This window comes from Crassostrea angulata, chromosome 8 (assembly GCF_025612915.1).
Source record: "Crassostrea angulata isolate pt1a10 chromosome 8, ASM2561291v2, whole genome shotgun sequence".
NCBI classification, from domain to species: Eukaryota; Metazoa; Mollusca; class Bivalvia; order Ostreida; family Ostreidae; genus Magallana; species Magallana angulata.
The window spans coordinates 24,109,055-24,126,986 of record NC_069118.1 but is presented as its reverse complement, the minus strand read 5'-3'; the positions used below and the strand labels follow the sequence as shown (position 1 = coordinate 24,126,986).

At 33.3% G+C, this 17,932-nt stretch overlaps 2 protein-coding genes across 3 annotated transcripts in view; both read right to left on the bottom strand.

The window, feature by feature from the left end:
- Positions 1–6,143, bottom strand: part of LOC128158703 (uncharacterized) — a 38,784-nt gene extending 32,641 nt beyond the window's left edge. For both annotated transcript variants that reach the window (XR_008240029.1, XM_052821643.1), the window contains exons 1-3: positions 6,007–6,143; positions 3,500–3,621; positions 1,056–1,291 (exon numbers count right to left, since the gene is read on the bottom strand). Coding sequence is in view for 1 of the 2 variants with exons in the window: in XM_052821643.1 (XP_052677603.1) it covers positions 1,056–1,291; positions 3,500–3,599 (336 nt within the window). In the remaining variant the exon portion in view is untranslated. The remainder of the gene's footprint in view (positions 1–1,055; positions 1,292–3,499; positions 3,622–6,006) is intronic.
- A 5,562-nt stretch (positions 6,144–11,705) lies between these two features.
- Positions 11,706–14,025, bottom strand: LOC128160825 (uncharacterized). The gene is made up of 4 exons (XM_052824144.1): positions 13,999–14,025; positions 13,213–13,451; positions 11,979–12,127; positions 11,706–11,709 (listed from the first exon to the last, which is right to left on the bottom strand). The coding sequence occupies exons 1-4, from the start codon at positions 14,000–14,002 to the stop codon at positions 11,706–11,708; spliced, it is 396 nt and encodes a 131-aa protein (XP_052680104.1). The 5' UTR covers positions 14,003–14,025.
- Positions 14,026–17,932: the final 3,907 nt, after the last annotated feature.

Sequence of the window (17,932 nt, the reverse complement as noted above, 5' to 3'; positions counted from 1 at the left end):
TGTTTGAATTGATACGTAAAAATCACGAAATACGAGAGTTCCCAGGTTAAAATACAAAGCATAAATAATGCATACGAAACGAAAATCAGTCCTAGCTAACACCAACGTCATGTGTGAAATCTGTCAACGCATTGAAATATTTAGCCTCAATTTACTTCACAAAATCGGCACCAATATATTTTGCATGTTTCAAAAATTTCCCTTCATACACGAACTGTTGCATAAACAAGCAAATTCATCATAGTCAGATCGACCCTTTTTCGTATAATGTCATGGCTGCTTTAAACAAAGAACCTCGTTTTAGAAGTATGGAATACGAGTCTTGGTAAAATGGGTATGCAAACCCGGGCCGTGGCAAATTAAAAGCCGGGGTAGATCGGCAATCGTCAATTCCAAATACGCATTATTTTGCGGCAATATTTACAGCGAATACAAATATAACTGGTCCATCAAATATCCTGAAATTTTAATGAGATTGGCAGATTAATAACTGCCAATCTTTTGTTTTGACCAGGCCAAGTCTTGCCTACCCATTTTACCGGATGCCGAACCGAACCGAAGCTGAAACACGCCTTTCCTTTATCATTATTTTCGTAATAACTCAGACTTGAAACTGAATTAGACCTTAATTTTTGCAATTTATATTTTCCTTCTCATAAGGATAATTCATGCTAAACTACGTTGAATTTGCCTCGGTAGTTCTTGAGAAGATTTTTAAAAATGCACCCCCCTTTTTCTACAGTTTCAAGGTTTTCTCCGCTTTGAATACAGATCGTACTTTTATTTCTGCAATTTATATTCGCCATCCCATAAGGATGCTTCGTGCCAAATTTGGTTGAAATTGGATAAGCGGTTTTAGAGAAGAAGTTCAAAATGTAAAAAGTTTACAGACGGACGGACGGACGGACGGACAGACAGACGGACAGACGGATGACGGACAAAATGTGATCAGAATAGCTCACTTGAGCTTTCAGCTCAGGTGAGCTAAAAAAACGACATCCTATGACAGTGAGAAAATCATGTAAAATTATTTTCAATAAAACCGTTAAACTCACATGCAATCTGGAGCCAAAGTAAGTGGATTTCATCTCCAACTGCACAGAACAATCAGGGTCTGTAAAGTTTAAAGGTCTAACACAGAGTTTGTAGCTAATTCCAGTCTCTGTTGATGAAGCTGGTTCAAAGGAAAAGTAGTCGCAAATGGAAACTGTTTTCCCTTCGTATCGCACGATTATTTTTGCGTCTTCTTTCAATCCTCCATTGCTCGAAAAGCAATCCTCTCCAAATTCGTCTTAAAAAAATAATTTAGACAAAGACATTATAGTATATTTGGACGATTTTTTCTGAGATATTTTCCCTTCAATGGGAATTAAGATTTTCGGGTCGAGTAAAGGACTCAGGTGAGATAAGATTTCGTTAGCTAAAAGTAAGCAGTAAAAGTAAACCAGACAAAGATATTCAAAAGGACATTATAGATAATATAGTTGTGTTGATGGTACACAATCGCTTCACGGTTTGTAAACTAACAAAACGTCTACAAAAGCAGCTTTGTTCATGCATACTTTAATACATATATGCTGAAATTAAAATAGATTATAAACCCCAAAACTGAATATTATTTATTTCAAAATAACGACTGAAAAACAAGTTCTGTAACCTTAAAAAAAACTCACTCGTAGAAAATGATCATAACGTTGTCGGAATAGGTCATTAATGTAAGAGGGCGCTCTGGGAAAAACCAACGTATCCAAGCGGGCGACCAGTGTACCCTTTTAAATACGAGTTAGTACTTCCACTTTTAATCTTAGATCGCAGCGTAAAGGACCTGTCACACCAAGTTGCGTTCCTACAGGGTTCATGGAAACACCTTCGAATCGCAAGAAAATTCAGAAAAATATACAATTTTATTTGAAATTTTTACAAGTGAAAATGTCACAGCGTCTTGACGGCGACCGAGGCGTTTCTTCGGAACTCCCGCGGCATGTAACTGCATTTCTTGGCGACTGACTGCGCTCTCGCTGAGTATCAAACGTGCTAAGAGTTTTTATCTCGCGTCCACCGCATGCGCTGTGCGCTGACTGCAATTACAAGACGTTCTTTACTCATTGAAAGGTTAATGTTAATTTGTACAATGGTATGGGAAACAAACAAGAATTTTAAACTTACAACTAGTAAATATATGATAAAAAATTATTTTTGTTTTGTTGAAATTAGGTACATTGCAATTGAAACGCAAGACATTTCTCAGTAATTTGTGAAAGACAAAATTCTTAAAAGATATGTCTACAAAAAAGAACCGTTATTAGTTGTTAGAAAACATGGAAAAAACACGTGAAAACATCAAAACACAATGAAACGTCCAGAGAGCGCGATGAACGCAGCAACAGCTCTTTGGGGTCGCTTTGTGAACGCAGCCAAATGAAAAATAACTAGCTCAAACATGCGTAGATAGAGCGCAATAGGATGCATTGAGATCACAAAGAACTCCGAGAGATTTCTGTGCAAGCGAAATCGACTTATCACTGCGCCTACACTACGATTAGCTGCGTTCCTTGAGCGTACCAACGGGAACCTTACAGCGCTGTCACGCCGACCTCACCCCGTTTCCACTGCATGTTTATCGGATGCACAGCCACGATGCGTACTTTGTGCATATTCAAAGTGCGCGCCGTCGCATGGCGTTCTATAATGTTCTAAGCGATCCCATCGCGATAAATGAAATGTTGTCGCGTTTTTACGGTGCTGTATGAGACTCTACTGCGCGCGCCTTGGCGTTATACATTATTTAAAGACACAGCAGAATCGCCATAAAGACGCAGTTCCGGTGTGACAGGGCTTTTAAGAAGCAAGCGCATACATCCATTGCGTTACTTAAACACCCCAAAAAAAAATTACAAACAGCATTGAAAAATTCAAGTACCGTTTCTTCAAATGTACAATGTATGCTTTATCTGTATGCGATGTAAGAAATGTTTTTTCTACACTGCTACTGTATTTTACTATTTTACTATATATGTGTGTGACACAGTAAGGTGACGAGGAATGCAGCAAGGGCACTGTTAAACGGAGCATTCCCTCGCGACATGAATAATATTAGGAGGGAATTCATTATTTAGGAAAATACATGTAAACGTACCAGATCAGAATAAATATGACCCAAGTATTTATATTCTTAAAACCACTTTGAATTCATAATATTCATTCTATCCAAATCTCCAAGCTTTGTGATGTTTATTTTTTATTTTTTGGTAGTGGGAGGGGGGGGGGGGCATTCAACTCAACACTCAACAGGTAAAACTCAACACATATGCTTAAAATTTCAATAATTTAGATTTACTTAGTGACATTCATTATTATAATAGTTATATAAAAAACTATATATAAAACGATTCGTATACATTATGAAACGTAGCTGAAGGTCTAGCGATCTGTAGTCTGCTCTGATGGACAATGCTTCAATTTGCGAAAGGGGATAAAAAAATAAACAGATGCCACTTACACGAGGATGAAGTTACAGCATCAACTAGCACTTCTGAGAGACACATAAAGATAGCAAGAAAAGACAGTACTCCCAGTCCAGATCCACTAATGTTCCCCATTTTTAGGTCTTTTCAAAGTAAACTGAAAAAAAAAAAAATAAACAAATATGCATACATCTGTAGGTATACGTCTGAAGACATTATTGAAAAAAAAGTGTTACAACGTAACTTATGATTTTTATGTTATATTTTTTTTAAAGATACATGTATAAACCACTTTTGCAAACTGTTTAATTATACATAACTACGAAAATTGGATTTTCTTCTATATAGTTGATATATGACTCCATATACAGCTAATATAATTTTTCTGTTGTTGCTTAATTGAGAGTTATGGTTCCTGTTCCTTTTGTAAATATTTATTTTTCATTAGATCAGCCGAAAATTACCGTCATTTGTCAATTATAAGCGAGGATTTACATTTTTTGTTACCTATAAAAAAGCTCAAGACATGTTTTTGTTTCTATATGTTTTACAAACTGGTACGTTTGTAAAAGCGTAGATTTCCATTAGGTTTTCTACCTGCATACTAGTAATTCGGCTGTTTTATGTGTTGCCAATTCATATTTTTTTTATTAATGTATTTTCTAATTTGCATCCTTGCGTGGTATATTTTTCTCATTATAAAAATAAATACAAGTGCTATACTCTACCGCCTTAAGTACATGTAATTGTCAATCATAACTTTTTTACACAAAATTTACATAAATTAATATGTTTATTGATGCACATATTGTGAGATATTGACACAAAAACACACGATGCGAGAAATCTGTTTGAAGTAACGGTAACAACCCCTACCCCCCCCCCCCCGCCCCTTTAGATGTTTTTCGCATATCTAATATCTAATGTGTATCTTATATGCATGTATATACAAGAACACATACAGAGACCAGTATTCATATCGATATTAACCTTCAATATTCGTATCATAGCTACCATATAAGTCATGTCAAAGCTAGAAATATCATATTTTGATATTTGTTTTATATTTTTTTATTTAGAGTTATACAAGTACATGTAATCTTTTAGCATTTTGAAAATATTTTGGATTCTTGTATTTTATAGGTAACCATCAAATGACGGTTTATGGATACAAGACGGTAAAATAGCTGACTATTATGCATATATTTTTTATCCGCGAGTTCGCTAATACAAGAAGTGATAAAAAAATAAGGTGCATGAAATGTCTTTTCCTTGCAAATGGAATTAAACCAATGCAAATCAAAAGCAAACTATTTTAGGGCGAACTTTCTATTTACTTCCGACGCCACTGATATAATTATAATTATATATAAATTATATATATTCATAATGTAAGGTGTATGCGCACAGGCAATTGCAATTGCTTTGAAGTGTGTAGTCGGGTGTGTTATGTTTGTGTTATAACATTATATTATACAATGCGGTAAACTTTACTGCTTTAATAGAAACAAACGAATTTGCTTGATAGCATGTAAGTCACCTGATAGCAAGTCTAGATGACCTTAGATCGGGATATCAGAGTTAGACCTTCATACCAATTGTGATTCAGGAATTCGCCATTAAAATCAATTTTAACGAGTTTATATATGAAGTATAACATGCAATTGAACGGATACATACATACACATATAATAAAGCATTTATTAGCCCCCTTTAATGAAATAATTCCAGAGTTTATTAGGATTTTCTAGAGTTCTTTAAATACCTTCGTGTTCTCAATTTGGTAAGATCGCTTATATTTCCATACCTTTCGTATTTAATATCGCTTTACTGAATGTTGAGAATTTTTCGACACTGATACTGAATAATATACCGTTGGTGTCTGAATTACTTTCATTCAATTTATACGATAAACATCTAAACACTGTGTTTAAAACGCCATTTTTTACTACACATTGCTACATAACAGTAACCTGGGATATGTTTCGGATGAACGAGCATTATTATTCTACAAGACAGCGGGCCCAAAAAACTAATGAATGGGATTTTCCATTTCGGGATAATTAATAATTTAAATTAAATGTAATAGAAAATTGTGTTTCAAATGTGTAATGAAAGATGATACAAGTTAAAGAAGATATTTTGAAATTTTTGAAATCTCAACATGCTCAACTGTCATGAAGAAAAAATGTGAATGAAACCGAAAGAAGCTGGTCTCGTACGGACTTTATAAATATCTTGAATGTCAAGGTTAAACAAAAAAAAAAAACGTTCATTGATATTTCCTTCTATGGCAATTCGATTTTAATCTACCCCGAATATTTCAGAATTTGAGTGTTACAGTACATGATACGCGGCAAAGTCAAATTCAACGAATCTATAAACTCTGATTATTCAGCGTCAATACACTTATAATCGATTGAACAGAACGTGTGTTTACATGTATGGACCATCGTATAGAGTCATTCATTCTCAATAGGATGCGATAAGATATTAATGTTTCCTTTTAGCTTGAAATTAACTAGCTGATAAATTAACTTACCTTGTATGACTAATCATCACATGCACTCGAACTCGGAACTGCATACCCGGCAGTTTAAATATTTCGAAATCATAAATTTAAAATGGTACCTGGCCTATATTTCTATACCCGTTTCAGTGACGTAAATAACACTCAAGTATGGCTGGCCGTTTGAGTAAAAATCACAAAATACCGAGTGTCCCAGAATATCTGATACTATTAACTCTTTCATTAAATTCATTCAACAAAATATCAAGGCATTAAGTAACTGTAAATGATGAAAATTCTAAACCAATAAATTTCATTAACAATCATCAGTTTTTGTCAATTTGAACATTGTTTTTAAAAACACAACAACAACAAAAGTGCGTCAAAATGACGTCTATTTTATCAATGACAACGTCAATATGTCAATATGAGTAATATTCCTCTGTACGCATTCTTTTTCTCAAATCTTTTTACTATTTAAAGAGTCTTTTGCCTGTTGAGATGTTTTCCCCAGGTCTTATTATTTAATAATTTATACCATTATATATGGAGTTAGAAATTTGTGTTTGGAAATACAGTTTTAAAACGAAGAATGTCTGCTCTCTTGTCTAATTAATTTGAAATGAAATTCAAATCAACCAAAGAAATATACATGTATGTTGCAATTTTGTGAAGTCATAATTCAATAAAAGGCACGATTTTCATCAAATGTTCTTGTGAGAAAAAATTAATAAATTTTACCTTTTATTTTAGTCGCAATTTTTAAGTTTTGGCCAAACACTTGTCTATCTAATTTATATGGATTTAAGATGGTAACAGATATTCTGGGACACCCTGTATCAAAAAAGAAAAATGATTATTTGATTTTTGCAGATCAAACGAGTTTGTGCTCTCGTAATCAACTGAGCTAAAATTTGAACTATTCTTAAATAATCAATGCATTTCTAATGTCAACAGAATTAAACCAAGATACGGCTGGCCAATAAAGATATTTGTAAATTTTCATCTCTTTTTTTGGACAAATCCCAACGTGGATCCTTCTGGATTGCATTTTGTGCATGAATCCATCTATACTACTATATTAAATTAATAGACTCGAATTTTTGGGCTTTAATACCGAGAAATCGGAAGAGTACTGTCTATTGCTTTATATATCTTAAACATCGTTGGTACTTGAATATTACCAATTTATATTTTCTCAATCAAGCATCGCTAATTAATAATCAACGAAATTTCCTTTAAAAAATCCGGAAATTGTCTGAATTTTTTTGGATTTAACAATCTTGCGCATGTGCATTACATTCACGCTAAATCACGGGAGTCTGTTGTTTATGTTTCCACAATATCACAATTGCATGGATAAACTCAGAAAACTTGTCAGTCATATAATCTGCTCATCAAAGAAAATACGGGAGAAAACTCTAACTCATTTGATATTTAATATGAAAAATCCCAAGGGTTCCGAATGTCATCATGGTGTGTAAATTCAAAGCAAGTAAACGTTGGTGAAAAAGTGTTTAATTCTTTATTTATATGAATTAAGTTTTAGATGAAATGTATAAATTTACAGCCTCAAAATGGTTTGTTATGAAAAATGTAACTGCTATTTTCAATGCAGCTTCATTGATTTTCTCCAAATTCGTTCCGGAGCGATTCTGCAATTTTTTGCTACATTACGGGTATATGAGACCATGCAGGGAGGCATTTTAACTGTGGTGAAGGCCTGTTCCGAGACACAGTTAGATTATTCTAACTTAGCAGAGTTTAGTGAAATTAATAGCATTATTGTGGGCTGAAAGCTCGATGTATTTATTTCGTAAATGTCTGGTATCATAAGCAATGCCAACCCGTGCACGCACGGGTCAAAGTCTTGTTGTTATTTATCATAAAAGAAAAATAAATTCAATTAAAAGCAATTCTAAAAAAAATCAACAATGTGTTTATCATAATATGTAGGACTTCAGGTTACACGGACTTCTAAATGATAGATATACACACTGTGGTAATAATCGTAATATGTTTGTGAAAATTAAGAAAGGAAACTACAACAAATAAAAAATAAAAGATAGTTTATTCTTAGATACAATTTCCAATGTATCCGATTTTCTTGCACAGACAGTGCTGTGATGTTTTACTCCGCATACATTTATATAAAACGTGTGTCCTTCATACAAAATACATTATAATTAACGATTGCATCTTATTGTAAAGTTCACAGAGATATGAACTTGGTTGGTCACGTATTCGAATCGATCATATGAAACCAGAAGGGATTCTCATCGATCAGAAGATTTGATGACATACCAACCAAGTCCACATCCCGATGAACTTCTTAAATTAACACTGTTGTTTATTGCTTATATTTACATTAAAGACAAAACGTTCAGCATTCTTAAAATAACCTAGATTTTAAGTTTATCATAATTCAACCGACAATCGATAAAGCACAAGCTCTGATTATTGTAACGTCATGAAAAATTTCACACATAATTGAACGTTTTCGCTATTCCATAGGTGGTTACAAAAATCGAGGAATTTCAAAGTTCAAAAATAAATTATTTTCTTTTTGCTATAATAAACAGTCTTTGAACAATTTTCATAGGTTCATAATTCGAATACAAGGATATAACACATTAACTGTGTTTCCCAAATTATTGATAATAAAACATGCATTACTTTTTTTTTTTATTTCACTTTCCGTTTGAAACAAGATTACATAATATCTGTATCTATATAATATTCAACCAAACCAACAGGAATTTCACGTTTATATATTGCAACAAAATTACAAGATAGTTTACGTTTATCGATTACTAGGATTATTTTTGAGACCGTGCCCATGCCCCCCCCCCCCCCCCCCCCCCCCCCAACAAAAAAAAAATACAAATATAAATCTTATTTTTATCGGGCACGGTTTTCAGATAAACTATAACCGATAAAATAAAAATAATATTTGGTGATTTTTGCGTGGACCCTGAGGTCTACGCAGAAAATATATAAGCGAGGTTAAACCGGATGCTATGGGCAAATTTCAGCCTGCGCATGTGCTAGCCTGGTTCCTGTGCGTAATGGGTAGCTCAGGGAACCAGGGTAGCACACGTTTATCTGAATCAGGATCGGGATTCCGTGCCATATGTGCATAAGTTCAAAGGCGCTGTAATTGTAAAGTGGTCGGTAAACAGTACAGAAACAAAGTATTCCTTTTAAAGAAATGATTGCCATGTGATATGAACTATCAGTATTATGAAATAAGTCAATGTTATGCATCAAATAGCACAATTTGCAATGTTTTGTTGTTTTCCGAATACACATGTAACTTAACTTTACATTTATAGTAGGCGAGGCTAGAGAACTTCCCGATTAAATTTTTTTAAGCATTTAAGTATGATTGAATAATTATGTCACTATTAAAGTTTAAATCTAAAAAAAATGCATCAAATTATGAAATTTTTGATTTACACAAAGCTGTAACAAAGTAGTGCGAATCGTAATGTGCATGTGCGCAAATAGTAGAATTCACCGAATGCCTGATACTATACATGCAAACTTCATTCATAGATAGATCATAATTATTTTAGAAGTATGAACCCTTTAATTTCTGAGATAAAAAGTCAGGGCTATACATACATGTATACGTAATACAACGTACAAATTTAGTGGTTAAAACTGAGGGCTAGAGTCGGTGGAATCTCTGATAATCTTAAGGCTTGAAATCACGTTTTCGTTGGAAACACATGCAAATGGTCCACGTATTGTAGTCCTTTTTTAAAGGACAGCAACTTGTTTTCATCTTTTTGTAATGTACAATTTAGTTGAATAAATGAAAAAAATCTTGTAATTATACTTTTAATACTTTAAGGAACTCATTTTATATGCGCACCCAGAGAGCAGTGCAGAAGAAAAATCTGGAATATTGCCAGCTCAGGCAATCGCTGGAAGACTGCCGAGCATTAGCTCGACGCCTGTATTTGCAAACGTTTGTAGAAAACAAAGCTAAAGATTTCAGTATGTATTCTTGGTTGAATAAGAGTTGCAAGATAACCTCCGAGGTAATACGAACAAAGCGTTCGTCTAATGTTCATCGTGCATTTACGGTTCACCTTGCGTTCCTGTTTGCGCTACCTACGCGCTTTGCATGCGCTCGCCGTTCACACCCACTCAACCAATTCCATTCAGCTTTTGTTCACCGTTGGTTCACTCACCATGCGCTCTGCCTTCGCTCAACGTTCTTTCAGCGTGCGCTTTACGTTTACTCTCCGTTTATGTGTGTATGTAGAACGTTTTAGGGACTGTTTTCCTAAAAGAAATTAAGTGAATATACAGTATATTTTTCCGGACAATATTTTTTAAGTATGTTAATTGTTAAGAAAACCCCCAAAGTGAATAACATTTTAAATTAATTATGTCAATCATGGTAAATACAATAGCGCCATGCTTTCTCCATAATATATACGACTGAATTATTTCACCATCATCACAATAGTAAAACAACAAGAAAATTTACACTTAAAACCAAGCTATAAGATATTTGAAGTATAAATATTCAAATATTTAAAAAAAATAATATCAAATAAACACTTAATATTGAGTCATATTTCATCAAGTGAAAAAGGATTCTCCATCAGGAACAAAAATCAACATTACCGATACATTTTAATAATGCTTTAGATTTGAAAAAAAATGAAAAAAAAAAAATTAAAATCACTTATGCTCACATTTTTTTTAATTTTTCAAATAACATAAACTTAACAATTAAACATGATAAAACAAGTCAACAGAAAATAATGAAACAGTGGTACAAACTACAACTCTGTTGCATTTTGGGAGATTCAGTTGTTAAACATTCGTAAATAAGACATTCAATTGTCAAGCACACAAATTATGCGGGTTGCCAATCATTAATTCACTTGGTCATAACTTGGAGGGGGAGAAGAAGGCACCTTCTCAGGTTCCTCATAGAGTGAAGGTTGGGGCGGGGGTTGAAATGAATGCTGATATTGAGGCTGTGGGTTAGTCCCCGTTGAGTACTGTGTAGGATAGTTTCCTAATGCATGGAGATTGGTCACTGGGTCGCCAGATTGTGTGGAGTATGAAGCGTACGGGTATGCGGGCTGATTCACTGCAGTACCTTCAGGAGAGATAAATCAAACTTTGAACATACAGAATAAAGATAAGAATAAAAGACACTGGGTTTCCAGCTTGTGTAGAGTACATGTATGAAGCGTATGGGAACGCTGGCTGATTCACTGCGCTACCTATAGGATATAAAACTTTTACTTTTAAATTTGAAGGAAATTACGAAAAATACACATTTTTTCGAGAACAAAATTATTATAAAAAGAAATCTTATTGAAATAACTAGTTTGTAAAAATAGATAAACACATCTAGTGTCGATATTTATAAACATAGACCTAGATCTGTAGCAATTTCAATTAAGTACTTTTTATTTTATTTTTCTCAGCAAAAACATTCTTGAGTTCTCAGTGAAGTATTTATATATCTGAAATTTTAGTCCAACATTGCTTTCAATTATCTTTAAACTACCATATTGCATGTATGCAAAAATAAAAAATGTATGTATTCGTACTTACCTGCATTTGGTTGAGCAGAGTCAAGCACTCTACCCCTAGCTTTTTTGCGTTTGCATTTGCGACGGCATATTACACAGGCGCAAGCAGTGAAGAAAACAATGGCTCCAAGCAAACTTCCGATGATTATCCATAGTACAGCGCTATCTAAAATTAAAGATTTGATAGAAAATTCACAAAATTATAGAAATAAAACGATGATGATGATGATGATGATGATGATGATGATGATGATAGTAATAATGATGGTGACAACGACGACGACGACGATGATAATGATGATGATGATAGAAATTATGATAATGATGGTGAAAATATTTTTGATAATGAAACCGCATTTGAAATTATTTTCTCAATCAAAAACACAATAAAAAATTCAAAATGAAAGTGCTAGTACATGTAAATAAAAAAAAAACATACGATCCACTTCTTCGACGTAAACTTGAAGTAAAAAACTGGCAATAGTTGATGCTATTACGCCATGTTTTTTGATAAATATATAAAGATCATCTTTGTTTTCGTCAGCGCAAAAGTCGTCGTTGGTTTCTGTATTACAGTCAATAGTCTGTAAAATTAATAACAATTAATCAGGAAATTTGATTACCTTTTTGGCCACAGTAAGCATGAAGACACATCTAACATATTACCGAGGCTAGATGATTAAGATAATTACATTGTACCATTATTATTTACAATTAATAAACTTTTTTTTACAAACTTATATTAAGATATCTAATGGATGCATAATGAAGTATATTATATAAATAGTGCCTGTTTGGGAGGGTAACAGTTGAAATTGACACCCCGAGAAAACCATTGTCAACCGACGCGAAGCGGAGGTTGACAATGGTTTTCGAGGGGTGTCAATTTCAACTGTTATCCTCCCAAACAGGCACTATTTATTTTGTTATACTGAATGTCTTTTTTAAAAATTTTAAGAAAATTTTACTGCTTTTATATAGGAATAACGTGAATTCTACAGCGAACCGTACGCGCATAATTTTGGCGCATGTAACATTTTTTAATGTTACCCGTTGCCAAGTGCGTTGCTAACGCTGAGGGTAATATAAAATATTATTAACTGCGTCTTAACCAATCAGATTTCAGTATTTAACATGAAAGTATAACAATAACAAATACTAAATTAATGTAAAAAAACAACCAAAAAACGACATCTTACATGTATGAGACATTTATGTGAAATTCTTTTAACAATGTCAAAAGCTTTCATGCAGGATATGAAGATGGTTATACTACAGAAAAAAATACATAACCCGCGTTCGCACTTCTTTCTACAATAATAGCTCCCTTCATAACCCACGATTCTTCATCATAGTCAGAAAGCGGTGTATTGTATATATTAAAATCTTTCTTTTAAAAATTATTTGTGAAAAGTATGGTCAAATAATTTAACTAAATTGCTGTAACAGTTGATATGCATAGTGGGTTAGCTAAAAGAAACAGCTAAATCGTCTTCTATGAACCACTGAGTCTGACATCAAAGTTTTGATCAATCGATAAACGGGCGTGTAGATATCAGCCATATTAGATTCTAGAAAGCTATAAATTTTAATACATTTTAGTAAAAAAAAAATATACGGAATAAAACTCGGTTGATGTAACTGTATTCAAATAAAATGATTAACTCACATGCAAACTGGAGCCAGAGTAACTTGATTTGATATCTAACTGTACATCGCAATCAGGGTCTATGAAGTAAAGGGGTTTGACACACATTTTGTGGCTACCGCTAGTGTCTTCAGCTAGTTCAAAGGCATAGTATTGGCAGACAGAGGAGTTGACAACAGGTTTTCCATCGTATCGCACGAATATCGTAGTGTTTTCTATCAATCCCTCATGTCTAGTAAAGCAGTCCACTCCGAATTCATCTTAAAATGAATGAAAGAGACAATGACATTATAGTAACTCTTAGTATACATGTGTAAAAATTTGCACTTTCTTTTTTCTGTATTATTTCCTTTCGAAAAGATTTTTTTTACAGGACGGGGCGTTAAATTTAGATTAGCCAAAAAATAACAATGACTAAAATAATGAACGACATATCAGGAACATTATGTATTTTATATTTTTATTTGTTTTGACGGTATACAGCGGTTACCGTTTCTTTTCTAAATAAAGTAAACACATATTAGTACTGTTTATGAATACATTTCATACAAATATGTTGAAACACAGATTTAAAACAAACAAACAAACTGAACTTCATTTATTTCAAACCAATTAAGAATAATTTCTGTAACACATAAAATCTCTCAATGGCAAAATAATTGTCAGGATGGGCTACTAACGAAGGAGGAAGCCCGTAAGAAAAAAACTACATGACTGTCCAAGCAGGCATTAAACTGCACCGTGGCGCTGAAAGAAAAAAAAAAAAAAACAACAACAACAAAAACCCAATAAACAGAAAACACTTACACATTGGAGAATTTAAAGCATCAACTAGCACTTGAAGATGACGAAAAGAGAAAGTATGCGTAGTCGAGATCCATTGATTTTCGCCATTTCAGACCTTTTCAAAGTAAACTGAAAAGAAAACCAAATAAACAAATGTTTAAGCTGTAAAGTATTTTTGCTACGCAGGTAGGTAAAGGCAACTTTGAGTTATATGATCTTCGTTGTCATGTTGATAGGCGTCGGAACGGGGGGGGGGGGGGGGGGGGAGCTTAGCCTCCCCCACTTTTTTGCAAAGTTAGACCTAACTATCAGGAATATAGCATCATGGAGGGTTCAGCCACCCCCCCACATACTTTTTTTTCGCAGCAAGTAAAATTGTTCCTAAGGTAACCTTAAAAATTGAAAATTGGAGTCATGGGTATAGTACCCCCCCCCCCCCCTCCCCTCACACACACACACACACACACACGGAATAGAAAATTTATGATTTTGAAAAAAAAGTGGCAGGTAAGATTGGAGTTATAGGTATACACCCCAATCCCCGCCACCCCCCCCCCCCCCCCCCCCCCCCCCCCCCGGATTAGGATTTTCATCATTTTGAGAATTCTTGTCAAGATTTCTGACGATTAGTCTAGCCCCCCACCCACTTTCAATTTGCTTCCGACGCCACTGATGTTCATTTTTCATCAAAAACAATGCTGAATATCAATATCAAGAGAATTTGTTCACTAAGGAATCGTATTTCTACTTCGGATTCGAGTCGCTCTTCAAGGTATCGTGCCAGTTAAAAATATAACATTATTTACTGTAACTAAAATTGACAAAAGTGTGACATTAGTCCGAGGTTAATTTGTATGTATAGTTTGATCGCCAATTAGTTCATGCTTATAAGTACATGTATTACTGTTAGAATCCCATTGAAAATCAATCGCATAATATAAAACATTGTCATTATTTAATGCAAATCCTCTCATTGTTATAATTAACATTTAAAATGCGTTGTTATTATTTACAACACCACAAACGATTCTGGCAGCACTTAGCAAGTATTCTTAATCACACGCTTATGAAATTTGCCAAATTAATTTTTCTTTATAGTTGGGGAAGTGTTACATTTCTACCTCTATTGTACACACTGATAGAAAAAAAAAACCGGTCAAGTCATATAAATGTCTATTTGCTTACCAATAACACTTCCTGATAAAACAAAATATCCACGCCTGTATTATCCTGGTTTTATTCTTACAGACACTCATCTAAAAATTGGGTATCTGTATGAAAAAGTCTTACATGTATTTCGGCTACGTTTACACTGCATATCGATGATTCGTCTCCCGACATTGTTCTAGTCTATTATTACCGTGTGAAATGTTCCCCTTGGACATGACAGGGTCAATATAAAAAAAGGCAGCTAAATAGTTCAGGTGAAAATTAAAAAAAATAGTAGATTATTCTGCACCTTTGTTGAACTAATAGTATAAATAATATAACACTATATTTTTCAAAAAAACATATTTTCCAAACAGTAGGTAATGTAGTTTGGTCAATATGTTCTTTTGAAAATGAACAATAGTTGTTTATTGTCATTGGTGTTACCTGTAATTAATACACTGTACAGAAAAAATAAACAACTTTTGAAATGAAATTTGAAGGACAAATAAATGTTTGATAATGTGACTTAGCAAGAATAAAAATTCACAGCATTTATTTATAATAGTAAGTTTCTTTTTTCAGCTTTTTACATGAATATGAGACAATCGTGTAAGACATACTTGCTTTAATTATAATATGTTTTAACATAAAAATGGCAAAAAATAACCAAAATTGCATAACATTCAATCCAATTGATAATTTTTCTTGTTATTTAACGCTAACATTGTTTACTTTATCATTAAAGAGATCGTCATATTCATTTAAAAGCATATAAATCTTTAATTTTCTACGAAGTTTATATGAAAATCATGTAAATAAGCAGTTTATGTCGATTAATTTTGAACAACGGAACAGGTTTGGATGACCTTGTTTTTCCAAATAGGATCGGTTTGGATACGCATCTGATACGGTTTGGATGTGGTTAGTATATAAGTTTAAACAGTTCTATTAATTATCCCCTCGTGAAGGGGATATAGCATCGCCACTGTGCGATATACATGCCCTCACTGCAAAGCATGCTTTCAATATTATGGAGATCGTCATGTGATAGACACTTGCAGTCACATTGTTTAAGAAATAAACATACACGTTGAAAGACTTTTCAATAAGTCAACAAAACTTTATATACCGTAATTTGAATTTCAATTTTAAACAAGCTCCAAATAAATTGGCTTAATTATAAAAAAAAAAATGCATGCAGAATTTTTTTTATAGATATGTTTAGTCTGTTGTATAAACATTCAATCGATATTAATTTAGAAAGGTTCAGCCTTACCAAAATCTTTACGACACAAATATGAACATGTGTTTACGACAGTTTTGATCAAGTTATGAGTCTAATGTTTTCGGCTTTAAACGATGTCGGGGAAGAATCAAGAGATCAGTCAAAAGACAGAATTATACCAACTCCAATATCAGCCCCAGGGCCGTAGGCCCGAGGGATGATATTGGTCAAGGGCTGATACGGGCTGTGATATGGAAAAAGGGTATCTATTAATACATTTATTACATACTAAGTAATAATTTTATTTTATAAATGAACTTGAACAAATTGATTTCAAATATCATGTGATAGTAGTATGTACATACATCTGTATGTTATATAGAAATATATGATCTAATTGTTTTAACAAACATAGAGCTACAGAAGTGGAATTTCCTCAGGCTTTAAAGGTGAACTGCTCCAAAACATTTGCAAGCATTTGAAGTTTTCAATTGAACTTAAAAATGTCGACTGTGACAATTGTTTGTTTTTAGTCTGTAAAAATGCACAAATACCAGCACGAAAAAGGCAGACGAGTTCTTCATAGGGTGTGATACGGATCCGTATCAGCCCTAGGGCTGATAACCTGTATCAGCCACGGAGGCCGATACGAGTTGTGTGATGTCATCTTTATCACATATGCCAAAAACATGTATTTATTACTATGTATGTAATAAAGAGTATCTAATTTACAAAACATCATATACACTTGTCTAATTTTTTAATTAATAATTGAAACGTTTCCAAACAACTTTTTAGATTTGCAACAGCCATAAAACCGCGCTTTGGCAAATTTTTAAATATGAAATTTTTATTATTATACTTTCATGTTTAATCCTAACGCGGGTTTTGTTTTTTCTGCAGTATCGCCACCTTTATTTCCCGCATGTGTCACCAAAGAAAGCATTTTACTTTTCAATGAACTCAATTATGATGTTGTAAATTATATTATACGTTCACTTTCTGCGCATGCACTGTACTTAGGTGCATATGTCCTTTTCGTAAGCATTAACTTCCATAATTTTGTCATTGCAGTACAAAAGAACTAAATATTGGTTATGGATTTTAACTTACATTTTCATTGTTTTATTTTACATGTACCAAATTATGAACAGAATTGCAATATTCATTGGATGAAATCAGAGCAATGTAAAATACCGGTATATTGTGCAATCAATTTTATTATTTTAGTTTATTAATTGAAAAAATCAACAAAACCTCTTGATCAGTAATATACAAAGATACATATTTATCGTTTTGGTTTTCTGGTGAGAATTATGATTAACATGTAAATGTACATGTAAAATGGCGACGTTTACTCAGGTCTCGTCATCACTTTTGGACCAACTATTTTTAACAACAGAGTAAATATGACATATATATAGCAGACACACAGTTGCACACCGATAAACACAGGATGAAACTCCGCCAACCAGTCAACTGAAATGTGACTGAATGATAACTGAAATGTGACTGAATGGCATAGCTATTAATTTTGGCTGCTTCAGATTTCTGGTATGTGTTATATTATCTATGTTA

Bases quoted from the DNA above. Each gene is read 5' to 3' on its own strand.
- LOC128160825 (XM_052824144.1), bottom strand. The intron at 12,128-13,212 runs GTGAGTTAATCA...TTAATTTTACAG, and splicing joins ACTCTGGCTCCAGTTTGCAT to ACTATTGACTGTAATACAGA.